This window comes from Betta splendens, chromosome 5 (assembly GCF_900634795.4).
Source record: "Betta splendens chromosome 5, fBetSpl5.4, whole genome shotgun sequence".
Taxonomy (NCBI): Eukaryota; Metazoa; Chordata; class Actinopteri; order Anabantiformes; family Osphronemidae; genus Betta; species Betta splendens.
Window position 1 is genome coordinate 8,800,709 of NC_040885.2, and position 21,776 is coordinate 8,822,484.

General features: G+C 44.8%; 1 protein-coding gene across 2 annotated transcripts; it reads right to left on the reverse strand.

Moving 5' to 3' along the window:
• Nucleotides 1-2,034: 2,034 nt before the first annotated feature.
• Nucleotides 2,035-21,268, reverse strand: mdfi (MyoD family inhibitor). 2 transcript variants are annotated; one of them, XM_029151435.3, is made up of 5 exons: nucleotides 20,790-21,263; nucleotides 19,322-19,505; nucleotides 12,231-12,365; nucleotides 5,592-5,933; nucleotides 2,035-5,111 (listed from the first exon to the last, which is right to left on the reverse strand). In XM_029151435.3, exons 2-5 carry the CDS (start codon nucleotides 19,464-19,466, stop codon nucleotides 4,858-4,860), a joined length of 876 nt encoding a protein of 291 aa, XP_029007268.1. In that variant the 5' UTR covers nucleotides 19,467-19,505; nucleotides 20,790-21,263; the 3' UTR covers nucleotides 2,035-4,857. The 2 variants fall into 2 exon arrangements, with proteins under 2 accessions (XP_029007268.1, XP_029007269.1); XM_029151436.3 differs by lacking the exon at nucleotides 12,231-12,365 and having other exon boundaries at nucleotides 20,790-21,268.
• Nucleotides 21,269-21,776: the final 508 nt, after the last annotated feature.

The window sequence follows — 21,776 nt, forward strand, 5'->3', positions numbered from 1 at the left end:
CAAGTGATATTGGTGATAATTCCTTTGTTGTTTAACCCCCCCGTGCTTCTGCCCTCCCGTTTTCACCTCCTTTCACTCTTGAGTGGGAAGAAAAGATGTTTCTTTGTGGCGACTCGCTGGCACCGGTCCCTCTGACTCACACCGCTCTGCTGTCTCTGACTCACAACCAGAAGCTGTGCTGCTTGTCCACGGTCGCTCACCGACACATGCCTGAACCGCAGCAAATAATATTTCAGCTAGGAGTTTTATGTCTACCTCAAAACAAGTTCATTTGGGGTAAGATGTACAGCAGCTTCTGTGTGTGTTGATCCCTCACACACCAACATTTGCCAATCATGGCCACAAACAGATTTAAAGTTAACACAGGGTCCTACATGTAATGGAGTTGCCTTCAGAACACTTTAACACCACGCATGAAGGTTACGTGCTTGTCAGACAAGAATCACATCAGACTCGTATTAGGCATATTTTATGAGTTCTGGGTCTATTGTGGCATTTTTCTGACCCGATATTAATAATAAATCAAGTGTGTCTTCTCTATGTGTCTTTGTGACTGCAGTGGAGCAGGGAAGCGCTTTGTGTTTGGTGGGAGCCAAGGGCGAGTGGCCTGTCATGTGAGGGGTATTAATTTATGATTTCCATCCCAGCTCGCTGACCTCATCACCTCCATTTGAATGCAGCCTTTGTAATTTCATGGTTAATATTCAATAGCCACTTGTCCCCTGCGTCTGCTTTGTGCATGTGAAATTTCTGGAGGGCGCGTGCATCGTTTCTGCCTGGCACATGTGCTTTTGTTTGCATGCGCATCGGAAAGGGAAAAGGGAACGAGGGGCGACTGCGGCGCAGCTTCCTGCAAAACAGTTGCAGATGTGCAGGGACGTCCTCCGCTGCGCGTCCACTCCCACCGCCGAGCGTGAATCGCTCCTCTGTCTGACCGGGGTAATGTGAGCCGCCTCCCCAGCGCACACATACACAGTAGTTGACCCATGTACAGACACTTGCCTCTAATCAGTGAACTCTACAAGTAAAAGAGGTTGGCCAAGACCCCCCCCCCCCCCCCCCCCCCCACACACACACACACACACACACAAACAAAAGCATGAAGCTTTATGTGACATGAAATGCAAAAACAGCAGCAAAACGAGACTGAGAACGATGAATCTGCGTATCTCAAAGAGTTAAAAAGTCCCCTGCATTTCTCTGCACATTGATGCATTGGCCTGAACACACATTCCTACTGAACGACTCTGGCAAGGCTTTAAAAAACACATTAAAGAGCTCTGTTCTGCATGAGCCCAGTTGTTGCTCTGTTTTCGCCCCCTTTTCCCCAGTTTCTCCTCTCGGCTCAGCTAATCTGCTGGGGCTCACGGGAAAAACTCCAAACGCTAAGATTGTGACAGTATGTTAATGGGCAGAAGAATGAAACCCAGCGGGAAAAAGCCAACGGCAGCGCTAGAACTGGAGCAACGCGACCACGACGCCCAACACGTTACGCACAGTAACGGCTGCTTGTCATTCAATGCACCTTCAGAGACCCTCCACCCTAATGTGAGGCAGGGGTCTTCATTAAGAGTTGTACAAAGAGAAGGAGAGAGACGATGGAGACTTGAACATGAGGCCAGTAAGCAGAGAAAGTCCGGGTGTTCGATTCCAGTCGCGATATTCACACGCAACGTCTGTGACTGATGACCTACGACCTACGACTTTAAGTTGGCTGTGTTTTACCTCCTTTTACCCTTTACCCATAACATAGATTGAACTGCCACAGCCAATATTTCTTTTGGACAGTTTTAGAGGTTTAATTATTACTTTTAGTGAGTTAGAAGAAAAAAAAGTTAAACGTTTCCTGTAACCTTTTCAGTGTGTGTGTTTTTTATACCAACACATTTACGCAGCTGTAAAAATCACTTCGTTATTTAGTGAAGAATTTATCCATTCACATACATTTCATAAACTATTGGACATTTGAACCTACTAGTAATCGAGTCAAGTGTAGCCTGGAGCCCAGGTAAAAAGCAAGACTTCCTTGTAGTCTGGAGTTCACATTGTTTATTCAGTATTAAACAAAGCGATTTAATGTGATTTCCAGGACAGCAATTCAAATGGACATTAAATGGGTGTAGTGTAAACAAAATGACATTATAGTGGAGCACAGTCGTGTAACCATTCAGGTGGGCAACTTTCAGACGAGTAGCAGAAGAGGTCGGTCCTTTAAACCAACACCACAAATCCATCTCATAATACAACAATAAGTCAACATGTTTCCATGACAACTGATGCTGATAATACTGCATGTGGAAACCATATAAAGTAAACATCTTCTGACTGAATGCTAGAGAATCACAGTGGAGCCGATGATTTGTCTGGCACAAACACATGTGGGTAATCCACCCCTCGTCGCACTGTTCTTGTGGTTGACTATCACATATTAATGGTGACAACCTGAAACCAGAAGGCGATTGTGGCGAATGCTGTCAACTGCCTTTGTGCAGGCGTTTTTACCAGAAGAGTAACGCGACATCTTCGTGGAGTAGATTGAGGTGTCATTCAGCAAGAGCTCTAGTGTGTTGCGTTCAGGGACACTGCTACTGCCTTGATTTGGAATAGTGTTACACCTCTAGTGCAGTTTATAAGTACAAAGGTCCCAAATTTGAGCTACAGTGAGTCTGGAATCAAGAAAGGACATCAGATTGGGTTAGAAACAGTAAAGTGAGCCAGTAGGAAACTTATGACAATGTGTGTTTTCATGTTCTGGTATTCTGACGCTTAAATTGTGAACTGTTTACTTTAACACTACCGACTCAAACGTTTACCAGAAAGGTGTTTTCCAGTGGTATTTATTACGTAACCTTTGACCTCTGTCGTAACAAACCAGTGTTGTTTAAAGTCATAGGGCTTCATCTTGAACATTATGCGCTGTGTTCATCACAACTAGTGTTTTTGGTCTGGTGTCAGAGCGTGTTCCCACAAGAAGCACCATGTTACTGTACACTGCACATTTAACAACCTTGTAAACTGAAGCTAATTACATTATTATTGCAACACAGAATACATCTGTATAATCCAGTTCTACCTTCATAAACCCTCCTGTACTGTAAAGGTCTGTTTTTCCAGGGTTTTCCAGGTTTTTTCTCCCAAACGCATTCAGTCTAATATAAGGAGACAAGTGGAGTCCATACTATTGTTTTCAAGTTACGCTACTGGAATTCCCTAATCTCGCTTTGGTGTTATCTGGTTGATTACAGCCATAGCAGATACTCATCATAACAGTGTTAGATAGATTCTCCCCTTATAATAGGGTTTGATCAACCACAGCCTCATTAGCATAGCAAGAACCCTTCTATTTACAAGTAACCATAGGTGTAGAAACCAAAGTCCAGTAAGAGGAAAATTCCATGAAGGAAAGATTGCACAAACAGTATTTTATCAGAGTAGAAAGGTTTGTATCAAGTCATTTTGAATGCACATCTGATCTAGGTGACATCTCAAGAGGTACTGGGTTGGCGAAGGTTTGTGTCTGAGTATGTGGTAGTGCAGGCCTGTTATCGAACGCGTACCATTCATACACGCATATGCATCCAACAGAATTATGTTGTGAGATTCTCACTCTAGGAATTAAATTAGATGCTGAGAAATGTCTGCTTTATAGAGACCCTGGCAGAACCTGATAACACAGAAATGTGATTTTCACATTAGTGGAGAGATGCAAATATCTTAACTAAAATCTACAAAACAAGGATTAATAGAGATTTGGCAAAGGTGAAAAAAAAATCTATCTGGAGATTCAGGCCTTAAGCTGAGCTGAGGCCATTTGTTCACATAGGAGGAATGGCAGCGGAAGATGAAGTGTATTTTAAAAAAAAGGAGATGAGATGACGCCTTCCCATTTTCCCATCCCCTGCAACTCCTGCATGGGTCCAAGAAAGAGCTCAAAAGTGTAAAAGTAAACAAGATGTGAAACGTTAGACGAGGAGAGGCTCTTCATTAAGACCTCTCTTCACATGTTAGAGAATGTGTCCCCTGCTGACGCCCCCGGTGCTTCTCTCTGCGATGTCCGTCACTTACAGTACTCCTTTTAATGGGACCCATCTTCAGGCTGATGCATGACGCCCTCATCATTCTTCTCTGAATAAGTCTGTTAAGTGAGATGAATGCTAACAAAAGAAATCTGTCTGTAATATTGCCACAAGCCACCATTAATTTTTTCTTCTTCTATTCTTTACATTGCAACAAGGACAAAGACGGTGGTGAATCCGGCCTCCGCGCACCACGGCGTGAGCCGCACCGGCCGCCATAAGCAATCAGACGGGGAGACTTTAACCTTGCCAAGGACAGGAGGACAGGCTGCGCTTCTACTCAGATCTGAGTGTCCATTTTCCCATTATGCCGCCGCTCTTATCTACAGAAACACTAAAATCCGTTTAAATGAAGCCATTTTCTCATTTGCTTTTGGAGGTCATTTTTCATGCTTGGAGAACTCCAGTCATTCAAACGGCACAAGAGGCTCCATTGTAATAATAGCTTGTTTCGTGAGGGTGTGGAGGCCTGGGCTGCGCTGCCTGGCAGACACCCGTGGACCGCAGCAGGAATTCACTTTGCACCGTCCACTGGCGCAGTGACGGGGCCAACAGTAAAGGCGAAGGGGGAGGGATTAGCGCCCTATGGTTTGATCAGTGAAGGAAGGAAGAAGTCACCAGCGACTGCGCTCAGCATTAGGTCACGTCACTTGCTTGAAAAACCCTGTAAGAGACTGTATATATTAAGGAGCCAACTAGGCCAGTACAGTGTCAACCACAGGCAGCTTCTGAGTCGTGCCTCGGTTTGCGGGACTGTGTAGCAAAGCCCTGCCCCCCCCCCTCATGAAGAGAAGCAGAGGCTGCAGCACTCCATGCAGATCTCCAGGCAGTCTGCGGACTCACAGCAGGCATCGATGATGCCGCAGTCCATGTCACAGGGCAGGTCACAGTCGCCGCACTCCTCCGACGCGCAGCAGCAGCAGAAGCACGACTCGTCGCCGGCGCAGGAGCCGCAGGTGGCGCAGTCCAGCACGATGTTACACAGAGTCAGGAACTCGCAGAAGAGGCAGGCCAGGATGCAGTGAACGCAACAGTCTGGAGGGAGGGGGGGAGAGAGAGAGGGGGGTCAGGTCGTGGCACGGCAGCAAAAAAGCTCGGATTTTTGACACACATAGATTCGCGATGACCCAAAGCACCGAACAGAACTCAGCAATTAGGCCAGACACTAACAATGTCCTTACAGCATCAGCATGAAGACTTACAACACTGGCTCTTCAAGCCAAAAACTAAAAATGTTGGACTTGCGACATGACGCTTAGTAAAAATCCATTTTTCTTCAAATAATAATTCACTTCACTCTCAGTAGCACAGTAAGACATGACAGGGTCAACAATGTAACAACCGAATATAATCCTGAGCTGATTGTTTTAATAGCTTGCTGTAAACGTGTTCTTGGACCCTGCTTTCTGTTGGACCCTGCTTTCTGTTGAACCCTGCTTTCTTTTGGACCCTGCTTTCTGTGGAACCCTGCTTTCTGTCCCTTGCCCCTCTCGTGTCCCGGCTCCAGCATCTCACCGTCCTGTGCCTCTGTGGGAATCTGGGAGCTGTTGCTCTTGGAGCTGCTCTTGCTCCTCTTGCTGCTCTGGGATGTGATGGACGGGTTGGACTGCAATTTCTTGGTGTGTTTGGGTCCGGCCGAGGAGGACGAGGAGGTGGAGGAGCCGCCTCTGGGGAGGGAGCCCAGCTTCGGGTGGCCTCCGTTCCTCACCCCGTTGGACTGGGGTCCGTGCGGGTGAGGCGTGTGCGTGTGATGGAGACAGTGCGTGTGGTGCTTGGTTCCGTTGCGGTGTTGGCTGCTCGGCTGCGTCCGACAGGGCTGCGTGTGGTGGACGGGCGTGGATCTGGCTGCAGGTTGAGCTGATGGAAAACAGACACAATTACTTAATAGCCTACGACAGAGGGGGTATAAAAGAGGGGAAACCAGCTGCAGTAGGTCTAATAGTTGTTGATTTTTTATTTAGTATAAACATTCTATATTAAACGTGATGCACTCACACATTGTAAAGCATAAATCTTTGATAGTCTCTCATATGGGGTTCTAAAGCATTTTTACAACATACATTAATGAGCCATTGATATTTATATCCTGTGTGCACACATGTGGGAGCACACACACACACTCGCGTGCATAAAGCACGGCCGTGTGCGGCTCTGAGGCCCCTCTCCGTGTGTGTGCTGAAGCAGTGTCACGGAGAGGGAGGCCCTGGTGCACTGAGTCCAATTACAAGGCCCACCTCACAGCAGGAGCTCATGGGAAGGGCTATGTATTTACCAAGTTGACCCCTGATCCTACTTGTCTAGACTATTACACAACGAAAAAGAGACAAGATAAATGAAAAGAGAGTAAAACAGGAAGAGAGGAGTTTTGTCTGTGTAAACACCGACCGCCCAGTGTCTGATTTTATAGGAATGTCATTTATATAAAGTATAACATTAATTATCTCTAAATACAAACGCTTGAACATATGCACATGTGTAAACCTTGAGCCTTGTGGTACTTGGTATATTTTACCTCCAAGTGATACAGAGGATCTACTCTGCCCGAGAGGAAGGAGGCAGAAAAACACACAGTCCGTGCCAAAACAAACACGCACCATTAAAAGAAGAATAAAATGGAAGCCCGGTTTTTATATATTATCCTAGTATTTAATACCATTCTATTGAGGCCCTGGCTACTTTCTTAAACTGAGAGCATATGGTGAGTAGAGGTATTGAGACCGAAGAGTACAACAGGCCCACAGAAAATCAAAGCAGGAACTGACTACATCTCTAACCCACCACCACACACACACACACACACACACACACACACACACACACACACACACACACACACACACACACACACACACACACACACACACACACACACACACACACACACACACACACACACACACACACACAGTGTGGTCCTGATTTCCAGCTATGAAGCATAACTGGTAATAAAAGCATCCACTCGATAACCGCTCAGAGACAGATAACCCTCTCAGGGCCGTTTTGATTGGCTGGTCGCCGTAGTCACACAACCAACCCGGTGTTTTTATAGTTTTGTTCATTCAGCATATTCTGATGTTGCTCCAGATGTTTAGCAGGCTGCAGAGCTGAGCCGTGCATGCATGTGAAGGGCATACCTTCTACGTCTCTTTCTCTCATTTGTAGCTTTCTTTTATAAGTCTGCATAACATTATATTTTAACACCCAGGATGCAGATTTGTAGAAGAAGAGGAGTATTCGTAAGACAGGGACAGAATTTTTAAGTATTGCCCTCATGGGGGCTGGGAGATTGAGAAATTTGAACATTTTGTGAGCTTGTGGTGTGTGGTGAGTGATCAGAGAGACAGACAGACAGACAGACAGACAGACAGACAGACAGACAGACAGACAGACAGACAGACAGACAGACAGACAGACAGACAGACAGACAGACAGACAGACAGACAGAGTCAGGACTGTTTGAAAACACAATCTTGAGGTTAGCCCCACTCACACTCAAATATATGCATGCAAAAACATGTGCGGACACACTGTCGACTTCTGCACATGCACAAGAGTAGAAACACAAAAACCCTTTGTTGGAGTGAGAGGGTTGAAGAAATGGGTTGCTGCTTGTGCATTTTTGGACCAGGAGGATGCATGGGTGTGACTCATAAACACAATGACTCAGCAGTGGGAGCCAGTTAAAAATAACAGCAAATACAGAGCCAAGCGAATGTGGGATTAACATCATGAGACTGGGAAACAAGCGCGTGGCCCTAAAACTGTGTGGGCCACTGGGGGTCCTCGGGTTGCTAATGCGATGTGTGCACGTACATGCACATACATCTGCAGAGGTGAAGTGAAGTGTTCGGCCAGGGACCGACCATGTGAGTCACCTCCTCCTCCTCCGCTCCTGGGTGCCCTGCACACACCTCCCTTATTCTCTAACACTGTTGCGCTTCCTTTCCTGCCAGCCTTCTGCTGGAATGAGTCACAATAATGAGTGTGAACTGTGTCTGCTCCAGCTGATTCATCGAACCATGTCCTCTGTATTTATGTTAACGTCTTTCAAAGGAATAACCACAGCAAACTGGACGTAATCGCTGCCAGCGCTAATTTCTTTGCTGTGGTGACCAGTGTCCACTACAACACTGGAACCACAGGCATTGTGGTCATGGTCTGATGAGTGCATGCCAGTGCATCCCCATGCACAAATCCACTTCCATGTTAACTATACATGCATGTTCACCAACACTTAATAAGAGCAGTGAAGTAAACGTACATATGTTCTGCTACCTACTGTATGAACGCTAAGCAGCACATTGTGAGTGCTCACTGTCAGGTCTGATTGCTGGCAGTGTAATTTCTTTGGCAGTGGGGACATGGCAGTGCTGTGTGCAATTAATGATGAAAAGAAAGAATGCTGCGTGCTTTGCACAACATGTCAAAGTCCTCTCTAACTTTTCGGATCTGCCTATAATTCACCACAGACCTGGCAGGAGCGGCCTACGCACTCACTCCCTTCTGGGTTTTTCTTAACATGCTAGAAGTGTTGCTGTGAAAATGAGAGAATGATAGATTGCTGTAAAACGGTTATTCAAAACAGATTTCAATTAGATTTTCTCACATTTCTGCCTGGTACACAATGATTTAGCCAACTCCACAATGTTAATGAGACTTTGGGCCTAAAAGCAGAGTTCAGCCATATGCACAAGGCCGCTGGTCTCTGTGACCCATGCATGCTTTATGGTCCTTTACAAGTATTTATTTAGTCATTTAAGTCACACAAAGACTTTAATCATCCAAATTAGGACTGCACAGTCCCCCATCCAGAGCTTAACCACTGTAGGTACCTGTTTTTTACTCTGAGCTTGTTTTCGTTTCTAAGGGTTTAGAAGAGAATCAACAATCACTACCTGGCGCTGAAAATAACTGGTTGACTGCATGCAGGTGGCCTAAGTAAAAGCTCAGCACAATCAAATAACTGAGAGTTCACTTTCTGCAAATGTAATAAATGTGGTCAATTAACATTACAGTATTTATGCATACAGTATATACATTCTTTGTAACGTTTTGCACAACTGTAAATTTGTGTCTGACCGTGAAACCTGCAAAATGTCTGTCACACTAAAGAGTTGTTGAGGCCACTTGAACAACACTTGTTTAATAATTTTAGATTAAACGGGTATCATAAATTACAATTTAACAAGTATTCATCCACTTACATATTGACACTCAATGACTGGGCTGATGTTTCAGTTCCTGTGTTTGCTTTTAACTACATCTGATGGACTTACAACCTGTCCAAGCTCCAGACTCCACCTCTCCATTGAGCTGAGGTGGGCTCCAGCTCGCTTACAGTGTAGTTCCCCCTGACTAGGATAACATGGTTCAGAAGACGCAAGTGTGTGTTTGAATGTGCTGAACGCTAACCCTGACCCAAAGTCAGAGCACGTGGTCTGAAGACCAACATAAGAGGGAATGAAGGCAGCGTTTCAGTAGTGACTAGTCTCTAATTAAAGGCAATGTAACAGTCCTGTCCAATTTCCCACCAGCATCACATTACACAGTTCTTCCCTTTAATGACAACATAATAACAAACAGCTCCACTCAGCATTTCCCTCACACCCTTTCATCCCTCTGCCTTCTAGCTTCCCCGTGTTGATTTTATTTAGTGGAATTATTCCAGACTGATGAAAACAAATGCATCCCTGTTAAAAACAGACAACCTGTCAAAAATGCGGCCGAGGTCGTGTCAGAGTGATGAACGACGTGCCGCCGGTTCCTCAAGAGTTCAGACGCGTGTTGTGAGCACTTCACCATCTGCGGACATGCGTTTCCTGCTGCGAGCGTGACGTCAAACACAGAAGTGTGGTCATGACATCACCGACGGGCAGCGAGAGCGTGCGCCCGGCTCACACGCCAACACGCAGGACGCCACCAGCTCTGTCTGCACATTATTCTCAGACAGCTTATTACAGGCCTGTGGCCAGATGCATACTGCGGCTCTGATGTCATCATTGCGAGACAGAGGGGGCTGAGGAATTTTCTGTCTCTGCTTCTGTTTCTTCACCCTCTCACTCGCAAACACTCACACGCGCACGCTCTCGCAGATGTCACGCAGCCATGACCTCAGCTCACATCTGAGTCACGGCTATTTTACAACGTCCTCACGCTCATTATGCAGCCAGTGAAACACATGATGATTGACTGATTTGTTGCAGATGACACAGACTATATTTACCCTGCATTCGGGCTGATAGTGTTTTATGAGACTCTCGTAGACAAACAGACAAAAACCGAGTAGACAGACGCTAGAGCCAAAGAGACAGACGTGTTATTATGCAGACAACCCAGCATAAGCTGTCTTTGTTCACCTGAGGAAGGGATAGAGTTTTAACTTGCTCTGTTTAGTTTGCGGTTCAAGGCTCATCAACACATGTGTGATTGTGTACATTGTAGCGGGAGAGCGCTATGGATGAAGGGAGGCGGCACATGGAAAACCATGGATGGCTGTACATTTTGTCCAAGTCCACTGTAGTTGCATAACCTCCCTCCAACATATGGAGCTGGTTGGCTTCATAGATGTTTTTATTGGGATGTAAAATAAAGCAGAGAGAAAAAGACAGAGACAGAAAATCAGATGCGAACTCCTCGGTCCTCCACCCTGGGCCTAAAATAGACGCACGGCAGACGGGACAGGTAGCAGCACAAACACAGATGGAGACGGCAGACGTTCACACCTAGTCAGCCCCAAACACACGCACTCACCTACTTATCCATTTCCAGACCCAAGTGCTGATTCAGTCGCCGCAAACGGGCAGTTAGGACGGCGCAGGTTTGTGCGCGTGTGACGAAACCCGCGGCTGGCCCCCGATTCCAGGAAAAACGCTCACAGTTTCATAACACATGCTCATGTGTCAGAAGACTCAACCTTCTTCTCACCCGAGTTCCTCCTTTCCTTTATTCACTTACGCTGTCCTGGCCTTTCGTTAAAAGACGGGAAGAACGGATTTAGGCCACTGCAGCGTGGTTTAAATTCTTCCTGTGCTTTTGGGTTAGTGGCCAAGCATCCAGACAACATAGCTGGAATTTTGTGGGTGTTATTATTGTGGGGCTTGGTCTTGTGAGTGATCAAATGACACAGTAGAACTAGTTTAAGAATCACGTTTAGATTCTGCTTCCTCCAACCTGGAGTGAAGGCAAGAAAAATATATGTGGCAGGATAATGACATAGCATAGTTACACAACTCTTGGCTTTGATGCAGTGCCATTTCAGCGACTGGACGTCAAGGAGAGTAATCGAGAACCTGTGTCTGACTGAGTGGAGTCCAGCAGTAATATCTGTGGGTTGTGAAGCACACTGAGCTGCAGAGGTGTATTTACTGAACTGCCAGAGAGTCAGGGAATTAGAAGAGGGTGTATGTATAATATGGAGTAAATAAAGTGTCATACAGTCATGCATGCACCTGTATTGACGCTAATGAATGCAAGCTGAGCTACCTGGTGTTATCATGTAACAGGGAAAGAGAGGAAATCCGCTGACCTCACCAACCTGTCTGTAAGTTTGGCTGCCTTTTGCTGCTGATTTTCTATGGCTTGCTGTTGTTTCCCCTCTCCTCTATTCTCCCCTGCGAGCCGTTCGGGGCAGATGGCCGCACACCCTAAGCTTCTGCTGGAGGTTTCTTACAGTCCAGTGTGGCTCAAATGAGATTTGTTGGACTTTCTACACAGTTGCGAAAAGTGCCTTGAATTTTGATGCTTCATAATAAACTGAACAGAAAGCGTGAAAGAGGAGAAAATGTTTACTACTCTAGTTGAATAATTGCTTATTCGACTTATCGGCTCCATTTAATTAAATTTCTGAGGATGGATCATAAAATAATGGAAACACTTCACTTATCGCTGGCAGGCAACAATTAACTTTATACATATACAAGTCTCTTGAAAATAAACCAGAGAGACCAATAAAGTGATATAAACAGAAAGTGCTTCAGATGGCATTAGAACTGGGTCAGGCGATTACTTGACCCATTTCTTCAGGGTGTGCAAATGTATTTGTTAAAGGTCAGGACAATGTGACTCATCTCACGAGTAATGGAAAGGAAACCTTCCCCAGTCCCGCTCTGTATCGCCGTAGATCAGCGTGTCTTTGTGTGGGAGCTATTTACTCACATGTTACACATTTGCTGGGCGTGAGCTCTGAGTGCGGGTCGCTGCCTCTGCAGTTGTCACCGTCATCAGCTTCCAAACTTAGCGAGGTGCCGTTTAACCTCAAGATGAGGGGCTCAGTATAGATGTGGGCCTCGTCTACAAAACAAACACAAACACAAACACAAACACAAACACAAACACACAACCGCTTTCAGGACATGAGCAGTGTAGAATAGAAAAGCTATTGTCTGTGAGACCATAATGTTTTATATTTACATGTAGCTTTAGCTTAAGGTCACTGAGGTTGCCAGGTTTGTTTCCCATCATGAGTAACCAGCAACAGGCCGTTTCCCCACTTGTAGTGGTCTAATGACATTTCCAATCCACTAACACTTAATTAATTTAAACAGTCTTTCTGCTGACTTCAACAAAGCAGAAGATTTGTCTCTGTGTGTTGGTGTGTGCTCTGTCCTGAACCTGCATCTGGAAACAGTTAAAGCCAACCCCTTGGGACTGTTTAGGGCTCTATGTGCATGCTTGTGAAACCTGAAATCTGTGTGTAGGTCTATGTGCCTGGTTGTCTGTTTAGGTTTGAGAGGTTTGAGTTGTGTGTTTAAGAGGAACACAAAAAAGGGATGTGCGCATAATTTACATGTAATATATACGCGTCTGAGCGTTTTATGTCTTCCATACAGTCCAGTAATGAAGCCTATAATATGCACACACACATAGATGCATAGACACACTGCAGAGGCCTTCAAAGCAAGCATGGGCCTCTAAGAGGTGCAGACTCATTCCTGGGCAAATGGGAGCCAGCTGGGCTTGATAAACACGTACACACACACACACACACACACACACACACACACACACACACACACACGCACGCGCGCGTGAACCAAACCACGTCCTGTGCGTGGACTCAACTCTTCCCGGCTCTGTTTATTTACTCATTCTCTCTTGCTCATTTCTCTATCTGTGCTCTATCCTGTTCCCAACTTTTCACAGGGTCATGTTATCCTTACAGTACCTCTACATTCACATACTGTATTTACCGAAATTACAATAAATAAAATAAAATGTCTGTAATGTCACAGCTGAAATGTTTAAGGAGTGAAGAAGCAAAATAAAAAGACCCAAAATAACAGATAAACTTAATTTCTACAGGCGATAATGTCATTTATATTACAGTATGTTTGTCCAGACACAACTTCTCTTTCAGTATTCTTGATACAGCACAGTTTTCATTAAAGTATTAGGAAAAGCAAATGTGATTAATAGAGCTTCACATTAAAAGAAGTCATTAAATTAGGGAAAGAAATTACATATTACAGGTGCACTTGGGTTAACTATTGCAGAGAGGATTAAATTAGTTCCCATCACTTATGATATATTACCTTCACATCCATAATTAGAACCGGGCTATACCAAAATATTACAAGTATTATTCTGTAGCTCTGAGAATCAAGATGGAATCATAATTCTCATTCTTAGACATTATGACTCACCATAACAAAAAGTACAAGTATTCCACAATAATCACTGAAACATCTTCATTAAGTAATCAGGGAATTTTTCATTATATTCTTGCATTTATCTGTTACAGTGACTAAAGATAAAGTTGATACTCCATTTATACTTTATACGGTGTAGGTGTATGTGACTACAGTGTGTTGGGTGTATTGTGTCTATGCAACATACAAAGAAAACAGCTGATATTGTTTTCAACAGTGCAGAAATTCTGTCTGATCTGGCAACACAGGGCTTTTTGTCAGACTGATAATTACTGTAGTAAGGATCAGTCTGTAAAAAGTACAGTAAACACAAGAACAGTTTAGAACAACTAAAGCGTTGCAAGTGCTCTATTTGAAAAATGTTGTATTACTATGAAGGAAGCAAAACCAGGATAAGCCTCCAAACAACCTCAGGCCGCCCAACAGACCACTATCTTTATTTTATCTGATAGGAACATATGAGGCTGAATCTAACCTAGATATGGTTGAATACATAAAGGTTAGATCGTCTCTATTGTGGAAGGAACTGATGTTTGCCTTGACGTATTTGTCTGTGCACGTGTGTATTTGCAGAAATATGCAGCTGCAGGAGATGTGAACGAAGATGTTCAAGTCTACTAGACAGTGATACACACATGTGCTATTTAAACTCACATGGTTTGACTGTCACATGTGGAAACATTTTATCCTTTACTTTCAATCAGACTGCTTTTGATTTGAAAACCACTACTGGATGTTTTTGCCCTAATACATTAGCAACACATGATCCAACTATACCAGTCTATTATTCACCCAGCAGGCATCGATTTTATCATTAATTTTATTATTACTACTACTACTACTACTACTACTCCTATTACTACTACTACTAATAATAATAATCATCATTTTATTATAGTAATACTGTGTATATACTGTAAATCCACCATGTGGTCAGCCGACATGAGTATAACCATTTAAACAAAAAGCAACCAACATGGCATTTATTGTTTGGATTTCTACTCTTTCACATTCTGTAGCTTTCGACTCAAACTCTGGAAACTGCTTAGGGAGGCAATTATGTCATTATGGAAGCCACATGAAAGGCCAGCGTAAGCAAACTTCAGCGAAGGAAAGGACAGTGTTGCATGAGATTACAACAACCATTTCAAGACCAATCCATTAGAGCTACTTTGAGAAATGCGGCCTCAGCCAAACTTACTATGAAAAACAACAAATGTGCAAACTTGTTAAACCCGTAAGTTAAACACATGACCGTTGCTGCAGTGTAAATGTTATACGCACATACTGTACATCCAGTACTCTCTGTGTAACACCTGCATCTTCAGACTGAATACGCATTCATATGGTCAGTAGGTTGTAGTTGTCATCAGGACTTTGTTGTACTACAGGATAAAAGTGTTTAGTCAAAGCTTTTCTCTATAAACCATTGTTGGAGCTAAACACACCCCCACCAAGCCTCTAATGCCATCCAAGCAGGCCTTCAACCAATTGTGTTCTGGCATCAGCATCAAACCACCAAACCGCTCGACCTCAGAGTCATTTCTGAGATCTGAGAGAGATGAGCCTCTAATTCAAATCAGACCAGGGCAATCTACACTCGCTGGCTGTGCGCTTACACGTGTGGTGAGTGAGTGAGTTTGTTTGTACATGTCTTGACTGCTGCAGTGCTACGGTTTGTACATGCATGTGCGTGTTCATGTGTGTTTGTGGCTCAGTGCATGAACACGTGTTGGTGGCTCTGACAGGCGTGAGCTCCAGGAATTTCAATCCCCCAGCAAACAAACAGTTAACCATTAAAGCAAAAACATATGGATCACATAGGGTAATGGTACTGTACCATAAACACACACACGCACACACGCAGGTTATATGAGCAGGCAAATGATGTGACATATCCTGAATCACCTGAAGCGCAGCACAGCTTGCTGTTCCTCTGGGCCTCAGCTTTGAGGGGGAGTTGTTGGTTCATACAGAGCAGCGAGGAAGCCGCGTCTCACCCCAACCCTGTGTCTTACAGTTTTACTACTAGTTTCTGGGAAGCACATGCTGCAATACATACATCACTTTGGCGAGAATATCCACCACATACATTATGTGCCCCCAGCCATGACTAAGAGGCAGGAGCAACACGTTGGTTCAAAGTGATAAATGTAAAGAGCAAATGTCTCTTGTGCATTAACGTCTCTGAGATGGGATCAGTCTGACTAGTCAATGTTTAGTTGAAGGAATTCCTACAGATTTGACGGTGTAGTATTCAAAAACACTAAACAAATGTGGTCATGCGTTCGCCCCCGATGACCCCAAAAAAAACGAACCATTGGAAAGAAGACACTGCTGAGGTGAGTTGAAGAGCTACCCGACAAAAGGGATGACGAGGGAGTAGGTCTCTGGCCAGCAGTAATGACTGGAACTGATTAGAAGCACACACAACCAGTGAGGTTCTGACCAGACCGAGGATGATCCAAACATAGAGACACTCAACTACAGAAAAGCACGGCTTCTATCTGTGCTCCCCAACAAAGGCGCATCCATTTGCAAAGGGGAGAGAGGGGAAATGCAGCCAAGATTTGAACACACACACACACACACACACACACACACACACACACACACACACACACACACACACACACACACACACACACACACACACACACACACACACACAGGCTGTGAGAGCAGCTCTGGAATATGTCCAAAATCAGAGATTATAGCTGCTGAGAGAATGAAGCAGTGTAAGCTCATTAAAGACAAAAAGTGTCTGCTGTTGAACAGGCTTAAGGGGAATTTAATTGTGTTACTTTGTCTCAGAGATTCCTCTGGTCCATGGGAAAATACAGCTGCTTTGCTAACTGAGTGCTACACAGCTGCATCTAACAGGGGGACTCGAAAACACTTAGACAGGGACACTGACTCCACATCACATACAGAAATTAATTGATTATTATTATTGTTTCATGCAGTATTTACATGTCCCTACTACCAAATTTTTGAAAGTGTCCTAACAACACAGACAGAGAGAGAGGGGGGGGGGCATCAGAGCAGCAACACCTTGAATGTTGGTGAGTATGTACACTCATCTTTGTTGCTCAAATATGCTGTAAATATGTCTCAAACTGCTCCGAGTTTATTTCTGTCACTGCAAGGAACCAAATTAGACACAAGCATCAACAAACCTCAGAGACTAAAATGGGACAGGTCGGCAAATAGCTGCGTCTACAGAACAGAGCAAAGAGATTATTGAGGTTTTTCAATGAATTTCTCACACGTACTGTACAGTATGTGGGTCGACACACAGCTGACAGCCGACTGTGACCCGTTTCAAGCCATAGCCACTGTTGTTTCTTTCAAATATGATGTTTCCTTCACACACGTCCTCCAACTTCAATTCATTTAAACAAATCACAACCTTAACCTAATAGTTGTTTTGGGCATAAAGACCCCTGTGACCTTGTGGTGGTTTACACCTGATGGCTAGTTCAAGGTCTGAATTCAACTTGGAAAAATCTGCTGCAGCTAAAGGATTATGTCTAGACAGATACTGAGCCACCACACCACTCTGTTTGCTGCTGTCTGTCCTCATGTTCTCAAACACAAACTGGTGTTATTCTTTCTGCACACTTACTCATTGAGCATGGATCTAGAGGTCAGCATGTAGAAATCCTATTAATCAGACAACAGCCAATATTTCCATTTTCTTTGGCCAAACTGCAGAATTAAATTAGCCGCAGCTGAGTGAATTTGCTGTGCAGCACATACAGTAGCTGGAAAAACAAACCAACTGCAACTTCAGTGATAATGAAGCGAGACATAATTAAAGATGATTCACCTGCACTGTAAACGTTTGAATTTGTTACAGTGGTAGAAGACAGATAAGCAGAAAACAACAGAGGGGAGGAAACAAACTGAGGCAGAAACAGAAGCAGAATAAGGCAGTGAAGCGTGTGGTGGTCAGAGCCTTATAAACAAACAGCCCCGCTGCATTCTCAAGGACGAGCAACAGCAACACAGGTAAAAGTAAAACCTCCACCTGCAGCTCACATCTGCTCCAGGGTCCAGGTCTGGTGCTGAGCCCACTGATACCTGGATCTGGCAGCTGAGGAATCACTCAGCCCATGAGGGAATGGCAGCTGGAGCTGAGAGACGACACCTAACTATAAACCCAGCTGAGTGACCAGCCTCAAGCATGGATAGATCTGACTTTACAACATGTTTCTCTATGTGAGATGTGCCATGAATATATAAATGTATGCATATTGTGCTGTTCCACAGGCCTGCGCTCTGGAGGCAGAGGGACGGGTGGGGGGTGAAATGGAGCACTGAAAGCAGGGCCTTGTGCCCTCAGTGGCAAACTGACTAATCTTCTTCTCCCCACCCTGACTCACCTACTGACACACACACACACACACACACACACACACACACACACACACACACACACACACAGACAGACAGACAGACAAGCAGTCTAACTTCAGTGGAAGAAGCCACAGTTATACTTTGTGCTGGTTTTCCTTAAAGTCATGTTCAGGCGCAGACCTACTGTTCAATAAGCTAAAACTTTTCACTCAGGTATTATCATTAAACATGTACTTACACTATAATGGTGAACCACAATGCTGCAGAGAACAAAGGTGTGCGTGTGTGCACTCTAGGTTTTTGAACATTTAATATAGTAATCATAATGCACTGGGTTGAGACATGCCTTTAGAATAACAAAAACAAAAAATAAAAGCGCTCTTAAAATCTTTGTGGCAGGGCCCTATGGCAACAAGCCACTTAAGTCTCAGTACGCTTCTTTAACTGGTAACCACACCTTCCCTTAATGCCCGACAGGACCTGCACTCTGAAGCCACAGTCAGCTGCTGCCGCTTTCTCAGCGTTTTAGCTGGTCCTGAATGACTCAGTGAAGCACAATACTCAGCTGGCCCATGTCCTGCTGATCCCACCCGAGGGCCGGTCAACCCGTACGATGACTAATCGCACAAACGGAAAAGGTCACGGGTTCATTCCTTAATTCCCAGGAGTCCCATTGTGATCTTCGAGCACTGAATCAATCCTGACTTCTCAGATCATCCCCCACACGGCGCAGTCATCTCAAGAAACAACTGTTGTGTCTGTCAGAGGGCTCCTGGCTTAGTGAATCACTATGACAGTAGTCACAGTGTGTCATTATTTAATACCAGCCTTATTCAAAAACAGCAATGACTCCAGTCTATTCGAGTTACATGGTACAGTACGTACTTTCTGAAAGCTGAACACGTGCTGAAATAGTCTTAGTCCTGCAGCTTGCAAAAGAAGAAAATCCTTCAAAAAAAAAAAAACAACAACCTCCTACTGTAATATACTGCATATTCACATGCATTAGAAAGTCTCAGCTCAGCTCCACCTTTTTTCATAACAAACTTAGACACTGAGAGCACACACAGACACACATACACATGCACGCACGCACGCAGGCACGCAGGCAGGCAGGCACGCACGCACGCACGCACGCACGCACACACACCAAAACACACAAGCTTGTGTTAGGGATTATAATACTTGCCCATTGAAGGCATGTTCAGACCAATCATGCATCTCCCTCTTTCCTACCTGCACTAGGACAGGGCTTTGGGCAGCTGTTTGCACCTTCTGCATTGGAAAGTGTTTGTGAATTTGGTTGAAGATCTGTCTGATCAGGGTCCCCGTCATCAGGTGGCTCTGGAGAGATGGTTGGGGCATTCCTTTCCTCATCCATGGCTCTTAATGGAGGAGGTGGAGGGGCCTGGGAGTGAGCCTGAAACAGAGAGAGCAGTCAACATATTAAAAAAAAAAACAATCACAGCATTTCTTACTGTCTTTCAAATTGAGCTGCAAGCCACCAGCCTTCGCAGGGAGAAGCACAATCAGTCACAACTTGAACCAGCATGAATCCCTTTAAGCTATTCTAAAATCACTTATAGAAGAACAGACTGGAGTGCTCCTCACACGAAACAGCAACAGAAAGGCCTAATCACAGCCTTGTTTTAATTGAATGTGTTTAAACTCTTAACATTATGTTATGTGCAAACAGTGGAAGTAGCGAGTATTAATTTATATTTAAAAAAACTTTAAAGGAGCACCAGTCATTTCAACACTATATAACAGTCAGAGAAAAAAAAGACACAGCAGCACAGTATAAACACAAAATTATTACAGATCGAGTAGAATACTAATGCAAAAAGATGCCTAAACATTTTAGAGTTTTATTTCCAAATAAAAGATCAGTGCCTCCATCTCAGTCTAATAAGAGGGAATAAACTGACATATTGATCTAATAATAACTTTTTTAAACATTAAATACTATTTATTAGATACTTCAGTACAGACAGCTACAGCTTGTAGCTTAACGCCACAGTCATTTTCGTTCCTTATTAATTAGGCTGTGATCGCGCGACAGGTGTGCTCACGTTTTTCCCGTATTTTCGAGAGTTTTCGAGCAGCCAATCAGAGCGCAACACCGGAAACACTGGGCAATTCATCAACTCCACGGAACAGGTCCAGTGTCCTATAGAGGTCACGTGCCGACGTATGCAAGGCGCGCGCCTCTCGTGCAGAAAAGCTGGACAGCTGTGTGCGCGCTCCCGCGTCGCGCTGCCCCCCCGAAAAGTTTGACAATACGTCTTTGAAAGGCTTTTTTATGATCTTAAGAAGTGCGGTTCGTCTTCACCGCAGTAGTTAAATGATTTCATGCATTTAGTAGATGTTAAGCCTGGTTTAAATAACAAGTTAGAAAGTTTCTAGAAAAGTTGAGATGCCGCATTTGGATCACTACCGCCGCACTGCTAGCTTGATTATGAAAACCTGGCTAGTTACCCGGCGTTTACAAATAACTAGGTCCGCTTTACGAAAGGAAATGTGACGAAATCCACAACATAATCGCACCTAATGCTGCTGTCAGCTAATAAGGCGTATTTTGTTTACTTTTATTGCAGGTCTCCGTGCTCCCCAAACGAGTCTGTGCACGCTTCAGCCGAGCTTAGCAGCAGCATGAGCGCAGAACGGCACATTCGTGCACTACGACGGGAAAGCGAGTCGGTACCTTGTGTCTGGCTGGGACTCTGTGCAGCCGAAGCGCTGGCTAATTCATTCTCGGACCGCTCCAGCCGAACTTCTCGCCCTCCGACGCCTTCCCCGTCGTCGCTTCCCCCCGGTCTTGCCACTTTGCGCGACCACCGAACTTCTGGTGGGCTCAGGTGGTGTCACCCCCGAACTCCCGAACCCATGCACTCTTCTCCGGCGGAGGTCGTCCTCTCTCCGCCTCCAAACTTCCCCCCTCGCTGCTCCGCGTCCTCCAGATGTTGCGCTGCTGTGGGAGGTCGTGTGCCGCTGCACGCAGCTCGGCTCAGATGCCTCTTCAGCGTCCGCCTCGCTCCTGCGTGCGAAACGACGTCCGGCGCTTTCCCAAACTTGTCTAAAGTCTCTCAAGGAGCAACATCCGTCCTGCGCGCGCGGTCCGTCCTCTCCCTGCGCTCCTGTCGTTGCCTCAGAGTGGTGAGCTGCAGCTATTGGACAGGAAACTACAGTCAGCGGTGATTGTGCTTCCTCCAGGCTACAAACTAGCTGGGCTGAGATATACTGTCATATAATTACACCTTAACCCGAACCAGACAAAGCACTAACATGAGCGAGCTTTCATCAGCAATTATGAGCCTAGGAACCATATGTTGTATGTTGTATCAGGCTGCGTAGATTGTTTTATATGAGCAGCTACGGGCAAAATCAGTATGGAGTAAGTTTAGGACTTTTTGTTTCACATTTAATCAGTGAAAACAACATGTGATGGTTATTTTGTGGATTAAATGGTTGCTCTGCTTTAAATGAAATAATAATTCCATCAGGTTGTATTCCTAGTATCTACTAAGCTTCTGTTTTCTCACTGGCTGTGAGGATTTTTTCAGTTTCTTCACTCATTCTGATTCTGTGCTTAAAACGTCCCGGTGCACCTCTAAACTAGGTCATTTGGTCCAAGCGGTTGTTTTTTGCCAGTGATGAGTCATGATCCAGTAATTCAGTAATTACAAGAAAC

Excerpts from the sequence above, each read along its gene's own strand:
- mdfi (XM_029151435.3), bottom strand. The coding sequence starts at position 19,466 with ATGGATGAGGAAAGGAATGCCCCAACCATCTCTCCAGAGCCACCTGAT. Across the intron at positions 12,366-19,321 it reads AAAGCCCTGTCCTAGTGCAG|ACGAGGCCCACATCTATACT; the intron begins GTAGGAAAGAGG and ends TTTGTTTTGTAG. Across the intron at positions 5,112-5,591 it reads TCCCACAGAGGCACAGGACG|ACTGTTGCGTTCACTGCATC; the intron begins GTGAGATGCTGG and ends CCCTCCCTCCAG.